Genomic DNA, 23,831 nt, shown 5'->3' on the forward strand with positions numbered 1-23,831 from the left:
CCTGGTCGTGATTGCAACCCCCTGCTCAGATGCACAACAGGGTGCTGGAAGTTTGGGCATGCTCCTAGCACGGTGCAAGGACACCTGCTCCCTCCTGCAGGTGTTCTGGAGCCAATGTTGGTCATCCCAAGCCTGCAGAAGATAGAGATCTGACCACATTGTCCTGCTTTCCTGCTCCAGGGCTGTAGGGAGGGTACCAATTACAGCATATGTCAGGTCACCCAACCCCATCTAGTAGGCTCCCTCCATGCCCACGGCATCCAACACCTTCATTATCTCTCTTCATGGCCAGCCTAGTTCACAAACAGTCTGGCCCCATTAGGAGAAGCTCTTCCAACCCACCCATGGCTCCCAGCTCCACTACAAACATGTCAAGGACAGTCTAAAATCACTTCTACCTTGAGGGGCTGGAAGGAAAGACAAGTTGTCCCACAGTCCACCACATGCTGATGCCTCAAAGGGCTCGGCTCTGTCTGGCGCCAGGGAATGTGGGGTGCCTTTGTCCCATACAAATCCTAGTACCACACACAGGGACCAATGTGCACATAGGTGAGCAGGGCTTGGCATGTTGGACAAGAGCGTGGGCAGAGAGAGGAAGGGTGGTACTCAGGACTCCGTTCACTTATGGCCGGGTACATTGGCGAGCCAATGTGTTTACAGGCACAAATATTTCCTGTTTATCCCAGCACAAATATTTCACTTCCCTCCTCTAGGTAGCAATTGGAGGGATGGGCACCTCTGCTCAATTACCTTGGGTGGACAACTACCCCCTCCTTCACAACAGCTCTGGCAGGCTAAGTCCCTGGAGATCACTTCATTATTCTTTCCCCCAGCTGCAGCCCTGATCCTTGTTTTAATTGCTCTCTGCTGCCTGGTCTTGCTCCATGTAGTCTACTTTCTCCAGCTCCACCTGCCTCACTGCTCCCTTCCATGGCAGAGACACAGCACCTGCCAACAGGCAGCACTCGAAGCCCCATGGTTCACCCTGCCCTTAGGAAAGTTTGCTTCTTTCCACCTCTTTTCTCCCAGACACCAGCTCCCCCATCCATCACCAAGCTGTCTGCAAAATCTCTGCCCCGCCTCTGCATGAAATCCCAGGGCCTTAATAGTTACAGAACTCCTGGGCTTTTGGAAATAGCTGAGCCTGCTTTTCCTAGGAAGACCTGGCTTCACAGGTGTCCCAGAGGACTGTATCAAACCTAGTACATCACGAATTCAGTTCAGAGTCCCTGGGGTCCCAGTCACCTCCAACCCAGACTTGTGTTGCCCCAGAGAGATCAGTGCCCGGTGCTGCTGCTTAATGGAAGGGAGCTATGCTGTGCCGGGCATCAGCTTAGCAAGGGAGTCGCTTGAAGAGAAAAAGGGCTTGAAAGTTCAGGGAGGAACAAAGTCACAAATGGTCTCAGCTTTGCCTATGTCCCCTTTGGGGCAGGAAGGGCCCCTTGTTGTGTTCTGTGTTTGTACAGCACCGAGCACCTCTCATTCTTGGTCCTGGTGCTGTAATCCATAATAATGGCAATATTACCCTATGTGATATATGGCCACATTGAGGCACAGAGCAGCTGCCAAGGATCATAGGAAAGTGGGGCTGGAAGGGACCTCACAAGGTCATGTAGTCCAGCCCCCTGCCTGAGGCAGGATCGCCCCTGACTAAACCGTCCTGGCCAAGCATCTGTCCAACCTGCTCTCGAAAGCTTCCAGGAATGGAGACCCCACAGCATCTCTAGGCAGTCTGCTCCAGAGCTGGACCAGCCTCATAGAAAGTTCTTCCTTATTTCCAACTTAAATTTCCTCTGCTGCAGCTTGAGGTCGTTGCTCCTAGTCCTGTTCCCTACAGTCAGAGGGAAAAGCCCATTTCCATCTTCTCTATAGTCACCCTTCAGGTATTTGAAGGCTGATATCAAATCCCCCCTCAGTCTTTTCTTCTGCAGAGGCTGAAGAAACAAGTCCATTTCTTCACAGAGCAGTGAAGTAACATGACCCTAGACATCACAGCCAAACAGGGGCAGAAGCAGGAAGCTGAGGCCCAGCTTTCCTAGCCCCCAGCCCCTCCTTCTTCCCCCTGCATCGCGTCGCTCCGCACATCTGGACTTGAGGTTCTGTGTCAGGATTTCTGCACCAGCAGCAGCTTTGGGATCAGTACGACCCTGACCAGAGAGGCAGCACTGTTTGGCTGCCTGACTAAGCAGCAAGGCTCCTTACAGCCTGCTTAGACCAGGTCATCTCCTGCTTCAGGAACACCCTGGGGAAGACCAGGAACCTAATCGTGTACAGGCGCATGGATCTCCCGGCCAAAGACTTTGTCAGAACGGGGGTGAGTGACCTACAGCTGTACTATAAGACGACAGAGGTGGCAAAAGACACATGGAAAAGGAAAGAATGGCACAGACCATTCAAGAATGAGACCACCAGAGAAGAGGAGGACAATGATGATGATAAGGAAGAGGAGGAAGAAGATGATGAACACTCAGGAGTGGCAGAGCCGTGAAAGGGCAGGGGAAAGAAACAAAGGAGTTATAAGTGGGGGTGGGAAAGGAAAGGGAAGGGGCACAGAGGCAGTTTGCACGATTGTAACAGGTACAGGAGACGGAGACAAGCGTGCAGGCATGGTTATTGTAACAGGGATGATGATGGTTAACTGTAGAGGTGTGTCGTGGACTGTCAAGTGAACAGTGTCAGGTCATGAGACAGGACGGTAAAAGTAAAGGGGGGAGGCGGTGGGTGTATGCCCCTCTCTCTTATGTATATAATTGTGTGTGTGTGTGTGTGTGTGTGTGTGTGTGTGTTTTGCAAAAAAAAAAAGGCAGTAAATTATTGACAGTCCCTTGGCCCAGCATTTATTTATTTCATTTTTCTTATGAATGAAACAATGAGTGATGTCATTCCCCAACTATGCAGCCTGGTGTCAGCAGAGAGCCTGGGCTCCCTCCAACAGCCCAAAAGTCAGGGCCGGCCCTCCCCACAGCAGTCAGTGGCAAATGACAGCAATCCGCTGCCTCTCTCATTCTCACTCTCAGTAGGTGCTGCTAAATGAGCCGGGATGGATGGCTGGCAGGGCCCAGAGGACAGCTCCCTGCAGCCGGGCTCTGCAGAAGTTTTGCTCCGTGGCCAGTTCCCGCTGGTGCCAGCGCTGAGACACAGCTGTGCCCTCACTCTCACTCGCGGTGGAGAGCTGCACATCCAGGGAGTGGAGGCTGGTCTGGACAGCCTGAGCACGGTGCTGAAGCTGGCAGACTGCATCGGCTGCTGCTCCTTCAGAGGCGGAGAGACCCAGGAGCCAGCAGCCTATTTCTCCATTTTCTGCTACCCCTTCAAGAAGGGCTGGTGGGATTCCTCAGCGTCCAGGCAGAGGGTGGTTAAGACTTTCCAGGTCTCCCGGTCTCAGGATGTAGAGGAAAATCTCAAGCTAGCTGAGACCTGGGCTAAGAAAATCAGGGAGCTCTCCCTTCCCAAGATCCCAAAACAGGAAGGTAAGTGCCTGGGAAGCAGGGCAAGGGATGGTAGAAATTAAATGCCACTTCCTGGGATCCTAGCTCCAATGTGAAGGGCAAAGGATCTGTCTTGATTAGCAGTGCTCAGTGCTCTCCTAATATGTTTCCACTGGGGTGGGGGAAATCTTTGCCCTGGCCTTTGCATTGTTATGTACTACTTCCACATGGACCTCTAGGAGTGAAACAGAAAGTCGGCAACTTGCCTGGAGTTGTATTCCAGGCATGGTTTACCCCGGCAAGATGCCGGATTATGACAGACACCATCATTCTTCCTGGAGCTCAATGCTTGCCCAGCATAGCCCAGGGAAGCTTGTTTTACAACCTGCTGGGTGGCGTTTCCCTGCTAGAACAAGGTGGCTTAGGAAAGTTGTAGCTCTAGGATTTCTCTAGCCAGCTCCTGAACTTGTCTCTCTGAGTTCTGATTGTTCGGGTTTAAAGTGGGGTGAGGTCGGTGGGCGGCTGCCTGGGGTATGCGAGCAGTTAGCTGTACTTGCAAGGAAGTCCCCCCCCACAACCACACATCTTCCCTTGGTTCCTGGTGAAGTGAAGTGAAGTGGAGGGCAGGGCAGGGCAGGGCAGGGCAAAGTCTCTTTTTAATGGGGAAGTGAAGCTCAAACAATGCCCCTGGGAGCTCAGCTGCATTTTCAGCCTGCTTGGCCGGGGATTGAGGAACCCCTTTAAGCAGGTGCACACACTTTCCCCTTCCATTGCCCTTGTTTGTGGAAAGGACGCCTTTTCTTCATTACCATGGGAGCCAGGGAAGGCGGAAGGAAGGACTGGAAAGTTGGCTGTGTGTTGGAACATAACAGGTAAAAGGCATAGGAGAAACTCAGAAAGCTTTGCCCTGGCTGTAACATCAGCCTTGCCTTCTCCCAGCCCCAAACCTGTCTGACCAGGCAAGCCAGCATGTCCAGAGCAGGAGCAATACAAAGGCATACAAATACCTTTGCCCTGAAGCCTTCCGCCTGCCCTGGTCACACTGTGGGAACCTTGTTTGAAGCGGCTGATTTCTTCTGTAGGGTATTAGAGAGAAACTTTTTTCCCCACCCTCAGCCCAGCTCCATTCAAACCTGTTTGGCAAGGCTTCTCCATCCTTCCAGAACAGGGATTGTCTGGAAGGGCTGGGATAAGGGCAGGTGTTTTTTTATCAGAGATCTGTCAAGCATGAAAGTGGCCACCTGTCCCTGGGGGCTGAGGGGGGCAGCAATATGCACCCTTGGAGAGGGGCAGAGCCATAAATAAGTGTGGTATCTGCCAACACCTCCTTTCTAGACAGAATTTGGATGAAAACTCCCTGGAGCTGCCTAGTTTGCAACACATGTGTTTGTAGGATCACATCCCCAGCAGGGAGCCAGCACTCTGAGAAGGGCTGGGGTAGCAGGTGGAAGAGAAATGCAGAGATCGGGAGCAGCTGATCTCTTTTGACAATTGATCTCTTCCACCTGACTCAGGGGCAGGGAAGGTAACAGACTGATTAGAAGCCCGGGGGGGGGGGGGGTGTCCCTGCTCAGCCTGGGATATCTGGCAACTGGCCACTGTATTCAGCTCTGGCCCCCTGAGCCGAGGGCTGGAAGGTCATTGTTACAGGCTGCAGCTCAGGACTGCTTAAATGGGAACTAAAATTGCTCAGCTGTGAAGCAGGAAGGGATCCTTCCAGCCACCACAGAAGGCTGTTACCCTGCACACCCAGGACAACGCAGTATTTACTCACCCACTGGCCGTGAACCATATAAGCAATGCTGATGTCAGCATCATACTTGCCCACCCCTCTGCTGCTTAGATAGCCTCGCAAGGGCATCCTCTGACCTCCTCTGCCTTCCAACTAGGCAGGTGGACAAGACCAGGCTGTTTCCAAAGGCTGGTGCCCTCACTATCGCTTTCTGAGTTGATGTGTCCTGGGCAGGTTGTCACCCGCTCCACAGCCACCCAATCGGTGCGGGATGAAGGGCCACAAACTTCCGCTGGTTCTTCTTGGCTTCCACTCAGCCGATGCCCCTGACAGTCTCATTTTGTGGAGCATCCATCATTAGGGTGAGGCTGCAACAGGGAGAAGCCAATGCCGGGTGACTAGCTGCCTGTCAGCAATGCCAACAAGTCCTCTTCCATGCCAAGCCCAGTGTTCCTCCTGTCACTAGGGTGTCTAGCATCTCCCATGCTCCTGAGAGCTTGCTGGAGGAAGAAGGGAGAAGTGAAGGCAGGGGGACAGGCCCAGAGGGGTTAACAGAAAGGAGTCCTTCAGTTCTGGACCACAAGCACAAATCCAGATCAGCAGCCAGCAAGATAGCCAGTAACTGGTCAGGGGCCCTTGAGACATCCACTTCATGGTCTCATCCCAGTTCCTCCCAGGTAAGTGTCCATCTCCCCAGTCCCTTATTGCAATGGCAGCCTTGGCAGGGAGAGCTTAGGCCTGGAGGTTCAGATAGTGGCTGAGGAGCAGGGGAAGCCATACCGTCTCTATCAGTGCTGGCCCTGCCTGCTGAGAGGCCGCTTGGCTGGGGCTCCTTCTACAAGGACTTCCAGGAGGTTTATGCAATACAGAGACCATGGAAGGAAGGGATCAGGGGCCAGCACCCAGCAGGTTTCTGCTGTTTGAATGACCTTCCAGGGACACGGCCAAGCTGTCTGCCATAGGGATCAGAGGCTTGGAACTGCTTGGCAGGGAAACAAAAATGGGGCATGTTTGGGCCAAGTCCTGAGAGATGCCACACTGCCTCCCCCAGCATCTCTGGATCAGAGGAGCAGTGAGTGCTGATGGTCCAGTCAGACTCAGGCCCACAAGGGAAACCCCTGCTTGTCCCTGTCTGGGACATCACCATGATGGAGAAGGGGGAATCTTGAAGTCACGCAGCCATTTAAAAGTGCACAACCCAGTTCTTTCTTCCCAACTCCAAGCTCTGCTGTGCACAGATCTCCCTGCCAGCTCCCTGCAGGATGGAAGACAAAACCCAGTTGGCAAAGAAGTCAGGCGTCCTCCTCAGCTGTAGCACAGCGAGGAGCTGGAGCCCAGAGCCCCCTGCTTGGCTTTGCCTCCTGCGTGGGCTGTGATTATACCATTGCCTCCGCGCTGAGACAGATTTCCCCGAGGGGGAGCGTGGGGAGGGGATGGTGAGAGAGAGTGACAGACAGAGAGGGACAGCAGCTGACTCTGTGCCTGGAAGCTTTGTTGTAATTCAGTTCATGAAGGGACAGGCTGAGGGAAGGGGGTGGCTTCTTGCATCGACCTCTAGAGAGAATCCAAACACTGTCTGGCCTGGGAGAGGGGCAAGCGATAGATTTGTGCCCCAAGGCAGGGAAATGGGTTTGCAGGCATCACTGGACATGGGCATTTCAGGCTGGGGGGCTATGGGCTCCAGACATATTTGTCCCCACACAGTTGGCTCACCTTGCCCAGTGGCTATCCACTGCTTCCCTTGAGTAGAGGTACAGCTCACATGCCCCATTACATTTAATAGGTAGCTGTACACAAGGTTAAGTTCCTGTTGCTGTGGGTGTTGCAATACAGAATCACAGCCTTTTGCCTGAGTAAAAGACCCACCATAAGGTCACATTAACTTTTCCTTCCCATTGAATCCCTTGGCTTAATAAATAACAGCACCTTCTAATGCACCACTAAATATATGTCCTCACTGGCATGGGGAATAATCTGTCTGAGCACGTTAGCCTAGTAACGTCTCTGCCACTGACACTGTTCCCTTGGTTTTTACCTGCGGCATGATGAAGAGGTGTATTGGACTTGTTTCATAAGAGGCTGCGGCATGTGAAGGGCTGGAGCGGACAATATTTAGGACTCTGTAGCTAAATGATTGCCTGTGAATGTAGGACTCTGGACCCTGCCAGCCTCGTGTTCCTTTGGCCCCACACATCCTTGCAGTCAGCATTGAACTCCTGGGGGCTGGTAGTCTGACATTTTCACAAGTGGGTCATCAGCTCTGGATTGGGGTCTTTGGGACATGTGGCCAGACACATTTATTTAATCAAACAGGTCTCCAGCAAGTGACTATGTTGCCACGGCGGATCTATAGGCAGCACAGGAGGGGATCAGCAGCAGGCAGGACTAGAAGAGTGTTACACTTTTTGTTTTCAGTTCCCCATGAGAACCAGCGGCTGATGTGATGGGTGCTGGGTAAAGCTTAAATCAAATCTAACCAACACAAAAGGCTATGTTTGTTCCTGCTGACTTCTGTCATCTTCAGCAGAGTTACATCAGGGCTGGCTTTAGTTTGGTGCGCATATGTCTGAAAGTCTGAGCAGAGATGCAGTTATATGCCCCAGTGCCTTTATTTCCATGTCCAGTCACAATGATCGAGCTTCAAAATTAACACAAGTGCATTTAAAGGAACACGTCAACTCAGGTTGGGCTGGTGATTCAGTTTTTAGGTTAAGAAAAAGCAAATTTTACAAAACCAAGCCTAAAATCAAACGTTTGTTAGCTTTTTTATCATTATTATTTTTAATTCTAGTGCAAACAGTTATTTATTAACAAGGCCCCCTGCTCATCTTGCCCAAAACTGCAGCCCTGTGTCTGACTTACTGACTTTTTATAACCCAAAGTAAATTGAGTTAATAACATTCTTTCCATCTTAATAAGCGAGGATGTCATTAGTAGCTGGGGTGGGGGGTGGTATTTAATCTGTTCTTTTTTTTTCAATCCCTTTCCTGTAAGAGGATATTTTCCAATTAACTCACAGTTAAAAGCAATTCCTTCCACCTTTTTGTTAAAACCAAGATTCTCAAAACCCTTAGTGTCTGTGTGGTGGATCACTACATTTCGCTCATCTTGGACAGGGAAAGCAGCTTCATTGGTTTCACTGATTATTATTTCAAGTGCAGCAGCTGGCAGGGAAGCTAAATGAAGATTAGATCCCGATGTACTAAAAAAAAAAAAATGACACAGACAGATCAGGCTCATTTGTAACTCATTTGCAGCAGCGCAATGTTCTGGCCTGAGCCTGCAAGAGGTACATTGCAGCATCAGAGCCCTGCTCTCAAATGCTGAAGGGGAGAATATGTAGGAAAGAGAGAGCCAGAAACAAAAAGCAGTGGATCTTTCCATCAGTTCATGAAACAAGAGTCCCTAGGATTTGCAAGCTCCCCCACTTTTTTAGGCTAAATCTAAAAATGCCTGTGACAGTGGCAGGGGCTGCAGTGTGATGCCTTTCATAGATTAGACACACACTTATCTCAAAGTTTGCACCTTGGTGTGGTGGGAAAGATAAGGAGAGCGACTTCAAACTGTGGAGGAGTGTTTGAATCTGCCATGAGCAGTAACTGGGTGGGGAGGGAGCTGGGACCGGGCTGCTATTTCTTGGGGTCCCACTTGAGGAAAGTAGGTGCTTAGGCACAGACTAGCTCTGTATCAGGGTGTATTAAAGCCCCAGAGAGAAAATTTGGGATTTCTCCACAATTTTATAATTTCTTTATTGAAAGCCTTACATGGTAGCAAAGGCCCCTGTTTTCCCTGATAGCTGTGACAGGGCAGATCTCTTCTCATTTTTTAAAGGGGGGAGGGAAACATTAAAAAAAAATCTGAGTACAAACCAACCCTCTGGAAAACAGCTTTCAAGAGAGCTCACTTGTCTCCAGCTTGTTACCTCCCTCCATCTGTCCAGTAGAGCAGACTCCACCCTGGCAGCGTGGAAGTGTTTGCACTGGGACTCAGAGATGCCTTGGCCCAGTGCCATGGCAGGAAACCATTCTCGAGCTGCAGTGCGAGACGCCAATGTGAGATCCAATCAGGTCAGCTGTTGATGCAGCATTTTCTGCTCCCCATGCATGAAACGGGGAAGAGAGATGCCAAGATAGCATTGGCAGATCCCAGCGTGCCCCGTTCACCTGCGCCCACTCATATGCTCCCAATCTGGAAGTCTGGAGGTTCTGGGTTCACCCCAAGTGCTTGCGCCCACGTACAGAGACCTAGCCAAGAGACTTCTGGGCTTGGCGTGTGCCTACTGGCATAGGTGGGTGGGGTGGCATGTCAGGACATACCACCACTGCTGCAGGATAGACAAGCCCTGAGGCAGTTACACTGCTTCCCATTTGAGAGATAGGCAGGTCGTGCTCCACACATGCCTAGTACAGCACTCTCTGGTGCCACATTGGGATGCTACAGACACCCCTGCTCATCCAGAGTGAGCCAGGCTAGGTCAGCCAAAGGGACTTGCTGTATACAGGACCAATGGTAGAGCCAAACACAGAAGTCTCATAGAAAATGAGGGTTGAAAGGGACCTCAGGAGGTCACATCTAGTCCAACAACCTGCTTGAAGCAGGACCATCCCCAACTAGATCATCCCAGCCAGGGCTTTGTTGAGCTGGGCCTTAAAAACCTCCAATGGAGATTCTACCACCACCCCTCTGGGTAACCTGTTCCAGTGCTTCACCACCCTCCTAGTGTAAAAGTTTTTCCTAACATCCAAGCTAAATTTCCCTTGCTGCAACTTGAGACCATTGATCCTTGGTCTGTCATCTGCCACCATTGAGAACAGTCCAGCTCCATCCTCTTTCGAACCCCCCGTCAGGTAGTTAAAGGCTGCTGTCAACCCCCCCCCACCTTGGTCTTCTTTTCTGCAGACTAAATAAGCCTGGTTCTCTCAGCCTCTCCTCGTAAGTCATGTGCCCCAGCCCCCTAACCACTTTTGTTCTCCAACTTGGCCACATCCTTTTGTAGTGGGCGGCCCAAAACTAGACACAGTACTCCAGATGGACCTTACCAGTGCAGATAGAGGGGAATAATGACTTCCCTCGATTTGCTGGCAACTCTCCTACCGATGCAGCCCAGTACACCATTAGCCTTCTTCTCAACAAGGGCACACCGCTAGCTCATATTCAGCTTATTGTCCACTGTAACCCCCAGGTCCTTTTCTGCAGAGTTGCTGCTTAGCCAGTTGGTCCCAAGCCTGTATGGTGCATGGGATTCTTCCGTCCTAAGTCCTTATCTTCACAGCATTTGTCTTTGTTGAACCTCATGAGATTTCTTTTGGCCCAATCCTCCAATTTGTCTAGGTCATTCTGAACTCTATCCCTACCCTCCAGCATATTTACTATTCCCCCCAGGTTGGTGTCATCTGCAAACTTGCTTAGGGTATACTCCATCCCATCTTCCAGATCTTTAATGAAGATACTGGACAAAACCAGCCCCAGGACCAACCCCTGGAGCCCTCCAATTGATACTGGCTCCCAAATGGATCTTGAGCCATTGATCATTACCTGTTGAGACTGTTGATCCGGTGAGCTTTCTCCACCTTACAGTCCATTCATCTAATCCAATACTTCTTCAGCTTGCTTGCAAGAATGCTGTGGGAGATGATATCAAAAGCCTTGCTAAAGTCAAGGTATATCACATCCACTGCTTTCCCCACATCCACATAGTCAGTTATCTCATCATAGAAAGCAATCAGATTGGTCTCCTCCCAGCTCATCACACAACAGACTGGTCAACCCTATGTAGATTGTTTTCTCCCTCTTACTCCTGATCCCTTGGACTTTCTACCTAGTGAGAGCCCCTTGCAGGCCAGCCTGGCCCATCTGTGGGCTGTGTTGCTGCCCTGACTCTGCATCACCCATGCCTACAGGCCCATTCTGGCAGAGACCCTTCACTAAGGACCCAAGCATCCTGCCTTCCTCAGGGCTGGCTGAGGAGGAGGGCCCAGATGGGTTGATAGCAAAAGCATTCGAAGAGCTCGTTCCATCCCAACAGTCCCTGAGGAGCCGCAGAAGCTTGCAGATGTTAATTAAATTGTGACTGTAATTGGCACTTTGGTTTCCCAGCTGTTCAGAGCCAACTCCTAGAAATGCCTCTTGCTGGCAGAATGAAGGTGCTGGGGTTTCTCAAGTGTAGCTCTGAATCTGCTGCTCTGGGAGAGGAGAGGGTAGGGCTCACAGACCCTGATGGGGCAAGTGACTCTGGAGCACTGTGGTGGATGAAGATTGGCTTTCCTTTCCTCCTCGTTATTCTGGCCTCGTTCTCCAGCTGGGCTGCTCTCCTCAAGCATGGTTTGGTCGCAGAGGGAGGGCTGAGCTGGGTCTTAGGAGTTGCCTGAGGCCAAAAAAACCCAAGCGAGTTTTCACAAGTATCAGAGAACCGTACTTTTCACAAGTACCTTTCACAAGTACCGGAGAACTGTGCCCACCCTGCTGGAGTGAGCTCCTGATGGGCAGCTGCTTCCTGGGAACACCATTCAGTCCTGAAGGGTCTGTAGTTCAGACAGAGCTAGGTGGTTCAGGGATGTTGTAAGGGGCTGAGGGCTTGTTCCTTCTGTGTTACTGGCTTGAGCTGTGACCTGCGGCGCAACAAATTGGGCTGTAAGCGGTGTGAAAGAAGCTGACAGATCACAGTCCTATTCCTATGGGTCAAGTGTCATCACCATAAACCACCACCACAGCTGTTCCTCTCAGCTGAGAGACCAGGAACAGAGCAAGCCAAGTTCAGTCTGCTCTGGGGCACTTCCTCTGCTGCTTGAACTTGATGTCCCTGTTAAATACTGCCATTAGTTTCTTCTCCCTTTGAAGAGCTGGCATGGAGGTCAACAGCCTCCACAGCATCTGGGCCACAACCATACAAACTCCCTTCCAGCTTCACCAGGGAAGACTACCTCTTAGGGTCCAGTCTCTGCAGCCCGTTCAGAGCTCCATGCTGCTGACAAGGGTATCTATTGTGAGGGTAGTTTCTGACCAGGTGCGTCAGATGAGATCTGTCTTTGTCCCCTCCTTTCACAAAGGTTGTAGCAACCTGAAGCAGTCATTTGAGACGGTAACACTGACCTGGAGTGGCCTGGGATGGGAAATGCAGAGGAGCTGTGTTCCATACTCCATTCCCAATTCCCCTTCAATCCATCGCAGCCATCACTGTGATATTCAAGTGCCCAGTCACTACGCTAATTCTTATTTCCTACACAGCTTGGAGGTTTACACTCACGTGTAGGACCATTTTATCATACTTTACACCATAAGTGCATGCATATGAGGGCCAGGAGGTCACACAAGGATCTCTGCAGGTAGATTTGCTGTCTCCTCGTGATCTCAGTGAACATGTAGAGGCCAGTTGTTTCAGAGCAAGGAGTTGCTGCTGTGGGATGGAAGTGATTCAAGATGGGACCCTAACCTGGGAAAAATCAGGCTCTCTCTGAAAGGACAGTTTTTCCTGTCCCCCTCCACAGCATCTCTTCTGACTCACTCTCGGCTCGTCTGCTACAGTTCTAATTTGAGCCTTGAAAGAGGAAGCCGGGTGCTGATGGGGGAACATGTGTCTTCCCAGGACATCAGATGCCCAAGCCTAGGCTCAATATTACTCAATAGAGTGAGAAGTTGTTGAAATCTTGCTCTTTCCTGTGAGCATCTCTTAGATCACAGAGGGCTGAAAGGTTCTCCTTGCATCAGAGCCAGCTCTAAGCTCCAGATTTCTGCTGGCATGGCCATGTTGGCCAAGGGGGCGAGAGGATACAGTCCTCACTGACATACCCGTGCCTACAGAATACCCTAGAGTAGACCCGATGGCACCAACAAAACTGGGCCGCTACTAATGTTGCTGGGCTGGCTTCACTTGTGTGGTAAGGTTTTACTAAACCAGCCCTAAGTGCAGTTTTGCTGAGGGAGATGCCTCCATGCTACCAGGGCTTTGCCAGTACAGAGCATGTGGTAGGTCTTATACTGGTGCTTTCCCAACTGTGGTCCAACAAGGCCATAATAAGTAGTCTGTGGATCACAGCAACTCCCCCGTTTAAGAGTTTGATGAGCGTGTGTGTGCTGGGGGTGGTGGTCACAAAACTCTTTGATGGCTGACAGTGCCCCCACTAAGTAACAGAGGGAAGAAAAGCCCCCCCTCATCCATGGAGACCACCAGAGCCTGCCATCTTGGGCTGGGTTAGGTCCTCTAGTAGCTGGACACAGGGGCCAGTGATGTTACGGTGCTTTCTAGTTTATCTTCACAGCCATGTTCTTTTCCTGCAACCTGCCTGGGCCCAGCAGAGGCACCTTTGGCCACCCCATCCCAGGTGTTCCCCAGCCTGCACTAGGCCCTTGTTGCAGTTTTTTGCAGGCAAGGTCTGAACATAGTGCGGCTTCCCACCACAGCCTCTGAGGAAGCAAGCCATTGCTTATGAAAACTTGTGAATCTCTGATCTAGTTAGTCCATACGGTGCAAACCTCCCCTGCCTTCTGCTACACATCACAAAGCCCCGCAATGAGCCGCCACACGTGGGCAGCCCAGACTGAAGGGAGGGCAAGCAGGGAGTGGTCCAGATTGCTGGCACTTGGACAGGACTGTGTTCAGAAATGCTGGGTCATCCGGAGTTACTCAAAAATGCTGAAATCATGGATTTGGCTTAAAAATCACATTAGTTTTTTAAAAACAATATTAGAAACCACTGGGCTCTCAGGTGCCCTCTGGGTTCTGATCCTGTCTGGTGCCCTCTCTCCACACCCTCCACTTTCCCTTTGCAGCCATGAGAGCTAGAAACTTATTTGGTAAATGAAAATTAAGATCTAGACATTATTAGGAGCTGGGGCTTTAAGACTCCAGATCCGAGGGGAGCTGGCCAGGCTGGACCGGTGCGAATAGATCCTCAGGGTTTGTCCACACAGGGAAGTTGCTGTAAATACTGTGCACTAGCTACTCAGCACTTGCTCCCCCTTTAAGGTAGGGTAAAGACCCAGTTGCATGCATCTGTCAGGTGCTTCGGTGCACCTAGATGCCCAAGTGCGATTTTTCTCTACTTTAACCCATCTGCTTTGGTAACACGCTGTCCCCTTACCCTGAAGACCAAGACACAACAGGCAGTGAGAAGAAGGTAGATCCCCACCCCTTATGCTTTGTTTTCTCAGGGGCGAAATAGGATGTCATTTCGGCACTTGCTAGGTGGGAAGGGGTCTGGCCTTCAGCATGTCTACACAGAGGGAGTCAGTGTGGCGTAGCGACAGTGCTGTGCATTCGCTTGCCTGCTGATCACTGCCGTTCCCACGCAGACCTGCCTCTGTTTCTCCAAGCAGTGAATCTACCCTGGAAAACAGCATCTCAGAGGTTTACCAGGAAACCAACCGAGGTGAGAGTTTAGAGGACTAGAGGCCACTGTTTCCTGTTCCCACCACGGCTGATTTATTTCCTAGCTGGCAAGCACATCTAGTGCAGCTAATCAGCACCACGTAGGAGAGGACCCCAGATGCGGGAGAGCAAACTACCCTCTCCCATGCAGAAGGGCATCTGTCCCTAGCTGATAATGAGCTCTAAGGGGTGGGGCTGGCCAACTGTTTCCTGAAATCCCTGGGTGGAAGAGAGGGAGGGACCCAGGCAGGGTAGGATAGCCGTTGTGAAGGGGCTCTGAGTCTGGGGAGACCTCCCTGACAGAGCAGGCACTTGCAAAACAAAGGTCCCTCAAACCTCCTGCAGCTGCCAGCCAGGATGGAGTTCCTTGTCCCAGCTGACTGAAGCAGGACAGCGGGTGCTCCAGCATCATCCTCAGCTTACTGCGGCTGTTGTCTATGCGAGGTCTTTGCTTGGTCATGTCTCTTAGTCTCTGCTATAAACAGGGCATCTCCTGTAGCTTGGGCAAACTCATCTGGCCTGGGTTTGGAGCTCTCAGACAATGTGGTTTGGGCAGTTTGTAGGACACAGGTGCCCACAGGCCCTGAATGTGGCCATGTGTTAGATCAAGGGTGGGCAAAATGCGGCCTGTGGGCCAGATGCAGCCCACCAAGTCATTCTATCCGGCCTGTGGGGCACCCAAAGATTTAGAAAATTAATATTTATCTGCCCCTGGCTGCCTGTCATGCGGCCCTCGATGACTTGCCAAAACTCAGTAAGCGGCCCTCTGCCCAAAATAATTGCCCGCCCCTGTGTTGGATGCTATACAGTCAACCCAGGTAGACTACTTTCCACTGCAAAACACTTACAACCTATGGGCCAGATCCCAGTCTGCCTGTTGGACACCTAAGTGGACTTGGGTGTCTAAGTGTGACTCTCTTCCACCCTATGGGAGTCCCTGACAAACCATTAATACAAGAGATTGGTGGGTCCTTCTTCTCCTCACTGCTTTTTGTGACTAAGTCTTAATGGTTAGATGACTGCGTGGCACAAAAGTAGATGGGTTCATGGATTTTCAGGACCTGGACGGGGTGGACTAGTCACGCCGAGGTGCCCACGTTCATTCACATGCCTAAGCGGTGGAAGAGGATCTGGCTCTATGATGCACAGTGCACTGAAAACAGTGTTTCTGACAGGGCTAGGCCAGCAACAAGCCACACTACAGACACCCGTTATGCTCTTACAAATCTGATGGTATCAGCTTTCTAGAACGGCTCTGTGTCATATCAACATTAGCACATGTACCATGAGCATTGCACCCACATTAGAGTGGGTGGGGAAGCTGAAGTGGAAAGACAGAGATACAGTTTTAGACTGAACTCCTGGCCTTGCTGAAGACCATGGCAAAATACCCCTTGATTTCAGTGGCTCCAGGATTACTCTAGCACATACGATGGGACACAACAGCTATGTTTGCTCACTATGGGTGCAGTGCTGTGAATCTGCCACAGCCAGACTGAATTTGGTGGCCAAGGAGTAGGTACGTTGGACCAAAAGCTATTTCACATGAGCTGATGAGGGATAATTAATAAGCGCTGCAGGGGGGCCTCTCACGGCCAACACATGCTCATTCCTTAAAAGCATCTATGTTTCCAAAGCCATGAGGAAGGTTTGAAAAGAGTGCAGAGACTGTAAATCCAAATGATACCCTCTCTCCCTGCATGGAGGGCATCTTCGTCCATGTGTGGAGAAACCTCCCTCTACCCCATTTTGGAAAAACCCATCTGTGTCCTTCAGCTTAGCTCGCCACAAATGGGTTTAACTTGACGAGAGAGGCTCTGCTACCTCAGGGCAGGCCCCTCCAGCCCCACAACTACCTGGATTTCCAGGCTTTCCCCGCTCTGTGCTAAACAGCCTTTCCTCGCTCCCCTGGCTGTGATAGAGGCCAAACAGGTCCTAAGGGCTGGGGGATTTGTTTGCCCCGAATGGTCCCTAGTTCCAGTGCTGTGGGACACAAGTTACTTCCTTGATGACTCCAGCATTTCTCAACAAACATGACCAAGCAGAGATTTCTGCCATGTCAGCATTCGCTCCTCCACGGGAGTCACAGAGAGCTTGCAAGCCATGTGCTTGCCCTGACTCAGGATAAAGACACTCCGGGTGAAGGAGGGAAAGGTGCTGCGAGGATGGTGCAATGATAGAAACACTGGGCTGGGACTCAAGAGAGCTGAGCTCAGCTTGTGGCTCTACCACATGTTTCCTGCATGACTTTAGGCATGTTGCTCAAGCTGGAATTTCCCAGAGCTGTTCAAGGTATTCAGACACGCATCCTTTTTGTTTCAATGGGACCAGAGTGTCTAAATCTCTGAGGTGCTTTAAACCCATCCGCTTCTCCTCTTCCCTTCTGTAAAATGGGAATATATAAGCACCCAGCTGTATAGGAATCTACCAGGTTTGGGAGCACTGGGTTCCCCACACACCCCTCCACACAGGGTTAGGCAAGGCGGGTAGCGCAGATGGGACCATATTGTCTGTTAATAGCATGCAAAGAAAGGAAGCACAGGAGCCAGTGAATTCACTCAGACTTGAGACACAATGATTGCTGAACCTCACCCCCCGCCCCCCTCCAGACTCAGCTGTTGCCTGGCAAATCACACTGTTTCAATCATTCCTTTGCAGCTTCAATGTGAGCCTTGGGTTCAATGCAAATGCAAGGCACTTGCTGGAAGGTGTTACCTTGTTCCTGCTGGCTTCTTCAGTTGACTTTCTCTCCCCCTTGAGCGGTAGAGATGATTTCACAGATCCTATCACAGCTTCTATTGTAGACAGCTGATGGGGGAGAGGAGAGACTGTGACATGCTGCCACTTTGTGCCACTTTTTATTTTATCACCCTAAAACCTCTTGAATTTGCCAGCCTTTGAGCTCAGCTGCTCTGTGCCATCGTCAGCAATGCCACCCCCCCCCTCCCCGAGCTCCAGCTTGCTTCTGAGTGTCAAGAGATAAATGTATCATGGCTTTGTGAACCACAACCCCAAGCTGGACCTGAGGCCCCATTGCCCTTCCCTCCCTCTTCCCCCACGGGCTACAGGAAGTCCAAGGGAGCTAAGGCTGCAAGGGAGAACACAGCAGAAAGAGGCAGATAGTATCTGCCTGCCTGGAGGGGGACAAAGATAACATCTTTGCTATGGCTGTCAGCTTAGGAGGTGAGGTTGGTAGCCTTGGGACTGTCTGTCATGCTAAAGCAGGGTTTAACATGCTTATGTAGACTGCGCCAGAGTCTGAGCATGGCTACGGAGAAGTGAGTTAAAGCAATGTTTCATCTCTGCTCAGTGGCATCGTCATACCCCAGGTCTGGCCTACACTACAAGCATTGCCAGCATAGCTAATGTCCTTTCCATACCTCCTGCTGAGGTAGCAACCCGCCCCCCCCCCCCCATCAGCATGTGGCTCTGTATGCAGAGGTGGACTTCTGGTGTCCGGGGAGATGGTACCTAGGCTGGCAGAAGGCCACACTGTGCCTCCTCTAGGGAATTCTGCCACCAGTGCCACACTGGCACAGCTACGGTGACAGCAGCCCTGTAATGTAGACAACCCAACCCCCACACTGGACATTGCTATTACTGCCCACAGCTGAGCTCACCTACGCTAGCAGGTTCTTCACGTGTTGAGACACCTTCACATCCCTCCAACATGTGCCCGCTGCAGGAGGTCGCTCCATTGGCCTTGGCTGGCATCTTCCACCCTTGACTTATTCTGGGACTGGAGTTATACAAGTCTTTTCTAGACCTGATGGCCCTTGAGCACCCTGCCAACCCAGAGGACACCATGGGAGAAGGAAAAGGGAACAAGGGAGCTGTGATGGACAATGAGGGGCAGGAGAGGACAAGAGCTAGGAGAAGAGCTGGTTTGCAAGACTTGAATGTGTTTGGTCTAACTTGCCAACTCTTTCCCCCACCCATTTCATGCTCAGCTCAGCCCTGCATTGCAGCAGGGCTAAGGCAGGAACTGAAAGATGGAAGACCTGGGTTCAGTGTTGACCTCCACTCTGACCTGCTACATGACCCTAAATGAGGGCCTGATTTCCAGAGCTATGAAGCCCTCCCAGTCCCCCACAAAGTATGCTGGGGCTGCTGAGAACCTCAGAAACATCAGCTCTCCACCTCTTTGCATGTTTTCCCCTCTACAAAGTGGGAAAGACAGACACATACCCTGGTGTTGTCGCTATTAGTTCATGTGCTGCTGTAATGTAGTCAGGAATGGACAGACATAGAGAGCTGGAGTAGCTCACACTGAATGGCTTTTACTGTGCATCACTGCTAGGTGCCAGGGGAGCAGGCAATAGCCTATTTGACCTAAGAAACAAGTGCCCCTGGGATGGATGCAGACAGACCCGGCCTGAATTGGTGTAATTTCATACCTGCAGAATTTTGTCCCTGATGCTTTCAGGTATAATTATCCTTGATTGGGCAAACTTACCCCAGGTTAGGGGCTTCCATAGTCTGCCTGCTACTTTCTGGCACTGGTGGAAATGCCACTGGTGCAAATGTTTTGTCTGTCCATGCCCAGTGCTTGGGCAGCCCTGGGATTTGAACAAAGGACAAAATCTAGGCCACAGGAAGACTGCTGTTGGCTCCAATGGACCCAGCATCTCAACTCAGCCTCCCTGACTCAGTGCTGAGCAATGAGCCAGGCCCCAGCCCTGCTGTTCCCCCTTGTTCTGAGCCCTATGTAAATGATACCCAAAAGCCAAACTCCAAGCCTGCCCTTTTCTAGCCTGGCCTTCCCCAGGGCATCCCAGCTCCACTCCCTACCAACAGACAGGCAAGGTCAGAGGGGTGAGCCGGGGAGACAGCGATGTAGCTCCAGGTGAATGTGTCCGTTACCAAAGGAGCGGTGCCCTCCAAGCACTGCTGTGGGAGAGGAACATGAAGGAACAGCTCATTCCCTGCCACTCTGGCTGAGCATCTCCTCGGGAGCCAGCTGCGTGTCTAGGCAGAGCTGTCAGCCTGGATCTTCTTAATCATTAATGGCTTCTGTAATTTTCTAGCGGAGTCTGTAGCATTTCCCTCTCTCACTAGCGCACGCACAGAGACTGCATCCTCAGCCTGGCTCAGACATCAAGCTCGGGCAACAAACCTGTCGGAAAATGATCCCCACACGCATCAAATTGGATCTGACAGCCTTTTCCAAATCACTTGCAGTCCTTCACGCTGATTCCTCCTCTGACAGAGACAGGGGCTTCATTTTGGGGGAAGTACGACAGGCAAAACCTTGCTCCTGATGGCGCAGATGGTGATGTGGTGCCTGCACCCAACTGGGTTCATAGCCAGGTTAGATGTAGTGTGGACAGAAACTGTACTACATCTGACAGATAGGTCTACACTGCAGCGTGCTGCCTGGTGCAGGGTGTCACAGCCCATGGGGCTGGCGGATGGTGCGTGAAGCAGTGCAACCATTATTCCTTTGGTGGGCTTTCTCCTGGGTGAGCTACTCGCCTGGTTTATTCTCGAGTCATCTCGCTCCGTGGTAGCAACAGCAGGAGCATTGGGGTATGAGGCTTAAGAAATACTAACTCATGCCCTGCTTAGAGCAGGGCAAGAAAACAAGGCAATACCCTCCGAGGCCTGGCTACACCAACTCACCGTGTTTTGCCACTCCTCAGGGGATGTGCTGGTGGAGACACTGAGCAAAGCTAGTTTTGACACAGCCCCCAAGACTACAATAAGATGATTAAGGCAGGGCATAACCGTGTTTTGTGAGAGACCCAGATGTTCCCAGAGTTGCTCATCCCCTTAGGGCTGTTGTGAACAGGGCAGGGGACAACTGTCTCACAGCCGTGGTGTGGAGGAAGTCCCAAATCCCCCTTTAAATACCCAAGATCCTTCCATTTAGCCTGTGCTGGTGAAATGCAGACAAGAAGGCCCTGTGAAAGTACATCAGGGTCAATGCTAGGCAGCCAAAAGAAAAAAGTGCCCCTGGGATGGATGCGGACAGACCCCACCTGAATTGGTGTACTTTCACATCTGCAGAATTGTGTCCCTTATTCAAGAAGAGACTGGACAGGCGCTTGGCTGGGATCACCTGACCCCAGGGTTGGTGACTCTTTTCTAGCCTGCCAGGGATAGGGGGTTGAACTAGATGGCCCACGGAGGTCCCTTCCGACTCTATGAATCTATGACTCTATTGCCAGATAAAGCAGGATGTACCCTAGCACAGCTGGTCTGCTTCCTTGGGTGAAACACACTTCACGTGCTGTCCTGCCCACTGATCCTGGGTTCTCCCTTTGCAGAGATGCACCATGGGGAATCTCCAAGGTACATCTCTGTAAGCAGGAAAGCTGGCTCCTGTGCAGGTCCAGGACTGGGACCAACAATCAGCTGATTTCCCATCTCAGCCCTGGGACCTCAGTGGAGCGCATTCAACACTCCAGTGCAGTGCTGGGGTTGGGGCTGCCAGTCGGTGTCTGTGGGCACCTGGAAAACCCCAAACAGCAGAACCCAGGCAGGGGCTCCCTGGTTCTTTAGACTGGGAGCAGGACAAAACAGGCCTGACCCTGCACACCCCAGGAACGGTAATAACTGGGACATACAGGAACAAGCCCCTGAAGGCCTTGAAGTACCTGCCCAGGGGTGGCTGGAGAGCACGGGAAGTTCAGAGCTGCCTATGCTGTCCCATTAGAAACCCAGCAGACACTTGTTGCAATAAAGCAGCACAAATTGATACCACCTTTGTTGTAGCCACAAATTTGGGGCATTTGTGGCAAGACCTGGGGCAGGGACATCCGTTTGCTTGGCATTTGTGCTGCCATAAAAATGTTTATGGTGACACAACGGCAACGACTGTTTCAACCCCCAGAGTTCAAACCCAGCTCTCAGAGTGCCGTAAATAGGTCAGGTGACAAGCATATTATGTAACGACATCCCCTGATGTGCCTTAATTATAGTGTAGGGAAGGCGGTAGCGCTTGGAATCCGAGCTCCTCTGGGGCTTAGGTGAACAACAGGCCTTTGTCCCAGAGACAGTGCCTCCTCTCCCTCTGGACCTCATCCATCTGGAGCAGGTTTGGGAAATAACTGGGCACGAACAAAATGATCTGTTTTTATCTCTGATCTCCCTTCCTCATGGCTAACAAGCTCTCAGGGTTTTCTGCAATGGCTTGGATCACCCTAAAGCTGAGGCTGCCTGCAGCCCAGCCCAGCCACCAACAGATTTAGTGCATAGAAGAGTTGTCTTCCTTCCTTTGGTGCTTGCCAAGTGTGCAGCAGGTGAGAGCTGCTCTGGGTCACAGTCCCTGAGGAAGAAGGAACTTGTGTAGCGAGCTAGCTGGGCTGGTGGCCCTTTGTCCTTGATGAGTGCAGGAGGAAGTGCTTGGGGTGCTGAGTGGGAGTTTGGTGTCCCAGTCACTTTCTGGCAGCAGGACATAGAAAACCACGAGCTAGTGTGGGAAAGGGGGGCACTGCCATCTCATCTCAGTCCTCCCTACCCAGACCAGCAGCGCTACAAGCCAGGAATGATAACAGAGCTTCCCTTAGCTCTACCTCTGATGAAACAACTTTGAACTTCCTAGTGCTCTGTGGCTCTGGCCAAAAGAAATAGGCTGTTGTTTTGCAATGGGGAAAGCTGAGTCACTGGGTTTAATAGTGCCCTTTCCACAGCTAGTGGAATTTACTCCAGAAAGTTGGTTTCCCAACTACTGTTTTGCTTCCACATGGACTTATGTTTAAGCAAACCAGAACCTATAGCAAGAGGGGCCCTTCTGACCCAGGTGAAACTCTGCTTATGCTGCAGAGACTCCTCTACACTAGAGCAGGAGTGGGGGGGTGCTAAGCTGGAGTTGGCCACTGCCTTATAAAATGCTCCCACGGGTCCCCACACAAAGACCCTGTAAGAGTTCCCTCATTTCAGCTGCGGAGCTCAGGCAATAGCTGTCATCAGCCTGCACCGCAGCAGCCCTAGCAGAGAGGAGGGAAGTGGACACCGCAGCTGCCCTGCTTAGCTGGTGCCCGGGGTCTGCTCCCACAGCAGTGCTGCCTGCCACTTCGGAGTCTTGTCCCACTCGTGCAAACCCTGTACAAGCCCAAGACCAGCGCCAGTGCCGCAGTGCTGGCCCTGCGACCCATCTCCCAAAGGTGCAGAAAATCCTGCAACAAACCAAGTTGTGGGTTGTCGCAAACAGCTTACCTTGTGCTGGCTGGGACGAGCGCTGCAGAGGACGCACTGGTAGAGACGCTGAGTAAAGCTAGTTTTGACACAGCCCCCAAGACTGCAATAAGATGATTAAGGCAGGACACAACTGTGTTTTGTGAGAGACCCAGATGTTCCTAGAGTTGCTCATCCCCTCAGGGCTGTTGTGAACAGGGCAGGGGACAACTGTCTCACAGCTGTGGTGTGGAGGAGGTCCCAAATCCCCCTTTAAACGCCCAAGATCTTCCCATTTAACCTGTGCTGGTGAAATGCAGACAAGAAGGCCCTATGAAAGTACATCAGGGTCAATGCTAGGGTTCTCCCTTTGCAGAGACATGCCATGGGGAATCTCCAAGGTGCGTCTCTGTCAGCAGGAAAGCTGGCAGAGAGATGGCCTCTCCCAGACTCCTCAGATCTGACAGAGGGAGTGGGGAGCATCAGTAGCCACATACAGCCTCAGCTCCCCCCAGCTCACCTTCCCGCTCCCCCCACAGGGCACCTGATAGGAAAAGCTTAGCTCTCTGCTCACCACCCCATGGCCCAGTATGTCACCCCCTGGGAGAGGACGTGTCCAGGCCATGAGGGCACCACTGTATGAGCACAAAGATGAGAGTGTGAGGGACTGGCTGGTCTTGGTGGATGGATCTCCTCCCTCTAAGACTGGGCCCAAAATTGCTCCTGCCTCAGAGATAGAGCCAAGGGAAGGAAACCAGCCAGCAGAGAACAAATGACGACCCTGAGAAAGAACAGCACAGCTCTGGGGTGGAACAACAGACCCTACTGGCTCCTCTGGCAAAGCTACCCCAAATGGCCTCACCCTTCAGTTTGACTAGTCTTGAACACCTCAGCCTAGCTGGCAGGCTTCGCAGAGGCCAGATATTTCCTGCCTCTTGAGGGAAGGGACACTTGCCCACCCCCCCAGTGAGAGATAAAGAGACTGCCATGGCACCAGGGCATTGGCACGGCCAGTGCTGCAGCTGCTCTGGGGTGGGAGCTGTCAGCCCCTTGGCCGAGGGGGTCACATCTACCGACACCGGGCTGGAACAGACTCTGTATTCAGCTGCCAGCACTGAGCAGCTGCTGCTTGCATAGGACGACGCATGGGGGCACAGGGCTCTCTTGCCCTCTGCTTGGGGAAGGGGCG

The 23,831-nt window shown here is 51.7% G+C and overlaps 1 protein-coding gene and 1 long non-coding RNA gene across 4 annotated transcripts in view; one reads left to right on the forward strand and one right to left on the reverse strand.

The window, feature by feature from the left end:
- The first annotated feature begins 2,927 nt into the window (after positions 1-2,927).
- The window catches only part of SPHK1 (sphingosine kinase 1), a 28,227-nt gene continuing 7,323 nt past the window's right edge, over positions 2,928-23,831 (forward strand). The window contains exon 1 of one of the 2 annotated variants that reach the window (XM_006269225.4): positions 2,928-3,470. In XM_006269225.4, the coding sequence (XP_006269287.3) occupies positions 3,041-3,470 (430 nt within the window). In that variant the 5' untranslated portion in view covers positions 2,928-3,040. Of the gene's footprint in view, positions 3,471-14,431; positions 14,526-23,831 lie in introns of those variants that run through there. The other variant, XM_014601810.3, reaches the window with a different exon arrangement.
- LOC132252096 (uncharacterized) lies at positions 7,947-17,499 on the reverse strand. 2 transcript variants are annotated; one of them, XR_009463839.1, is made up of 5 exons: positions 17,240-17,499; positions 11,589-11,768; positions 10,696-10,782; positions 9,034-9,192; positions 7,947-8,362 (listed from the first exon to the last, which is right to left on the reverse strand). It is a non-coding gene; the product is annotated as an uncharacterized LOC132252096 (long non-coding RNA). The 2 variants fall into 2 exon arrangements; XR_009463838.1 differs by having other exon boundaries at positions 7,947-9,192.

The sequence above is a fragment of the Alligator mississippiensis genome, chromosome 8 (assembly GCF_030867095.1).
Source record: "Alligator mississippiensis isolate rAllMis1 chromosome 8, rAllMis1, whole genome shotgun sequence".
Lineage (NCBI taxonomy): Eukaryota > Metazoa > Chordata > Crocodylia > Alligatoridae > Alligator > Alligator mississippiensis.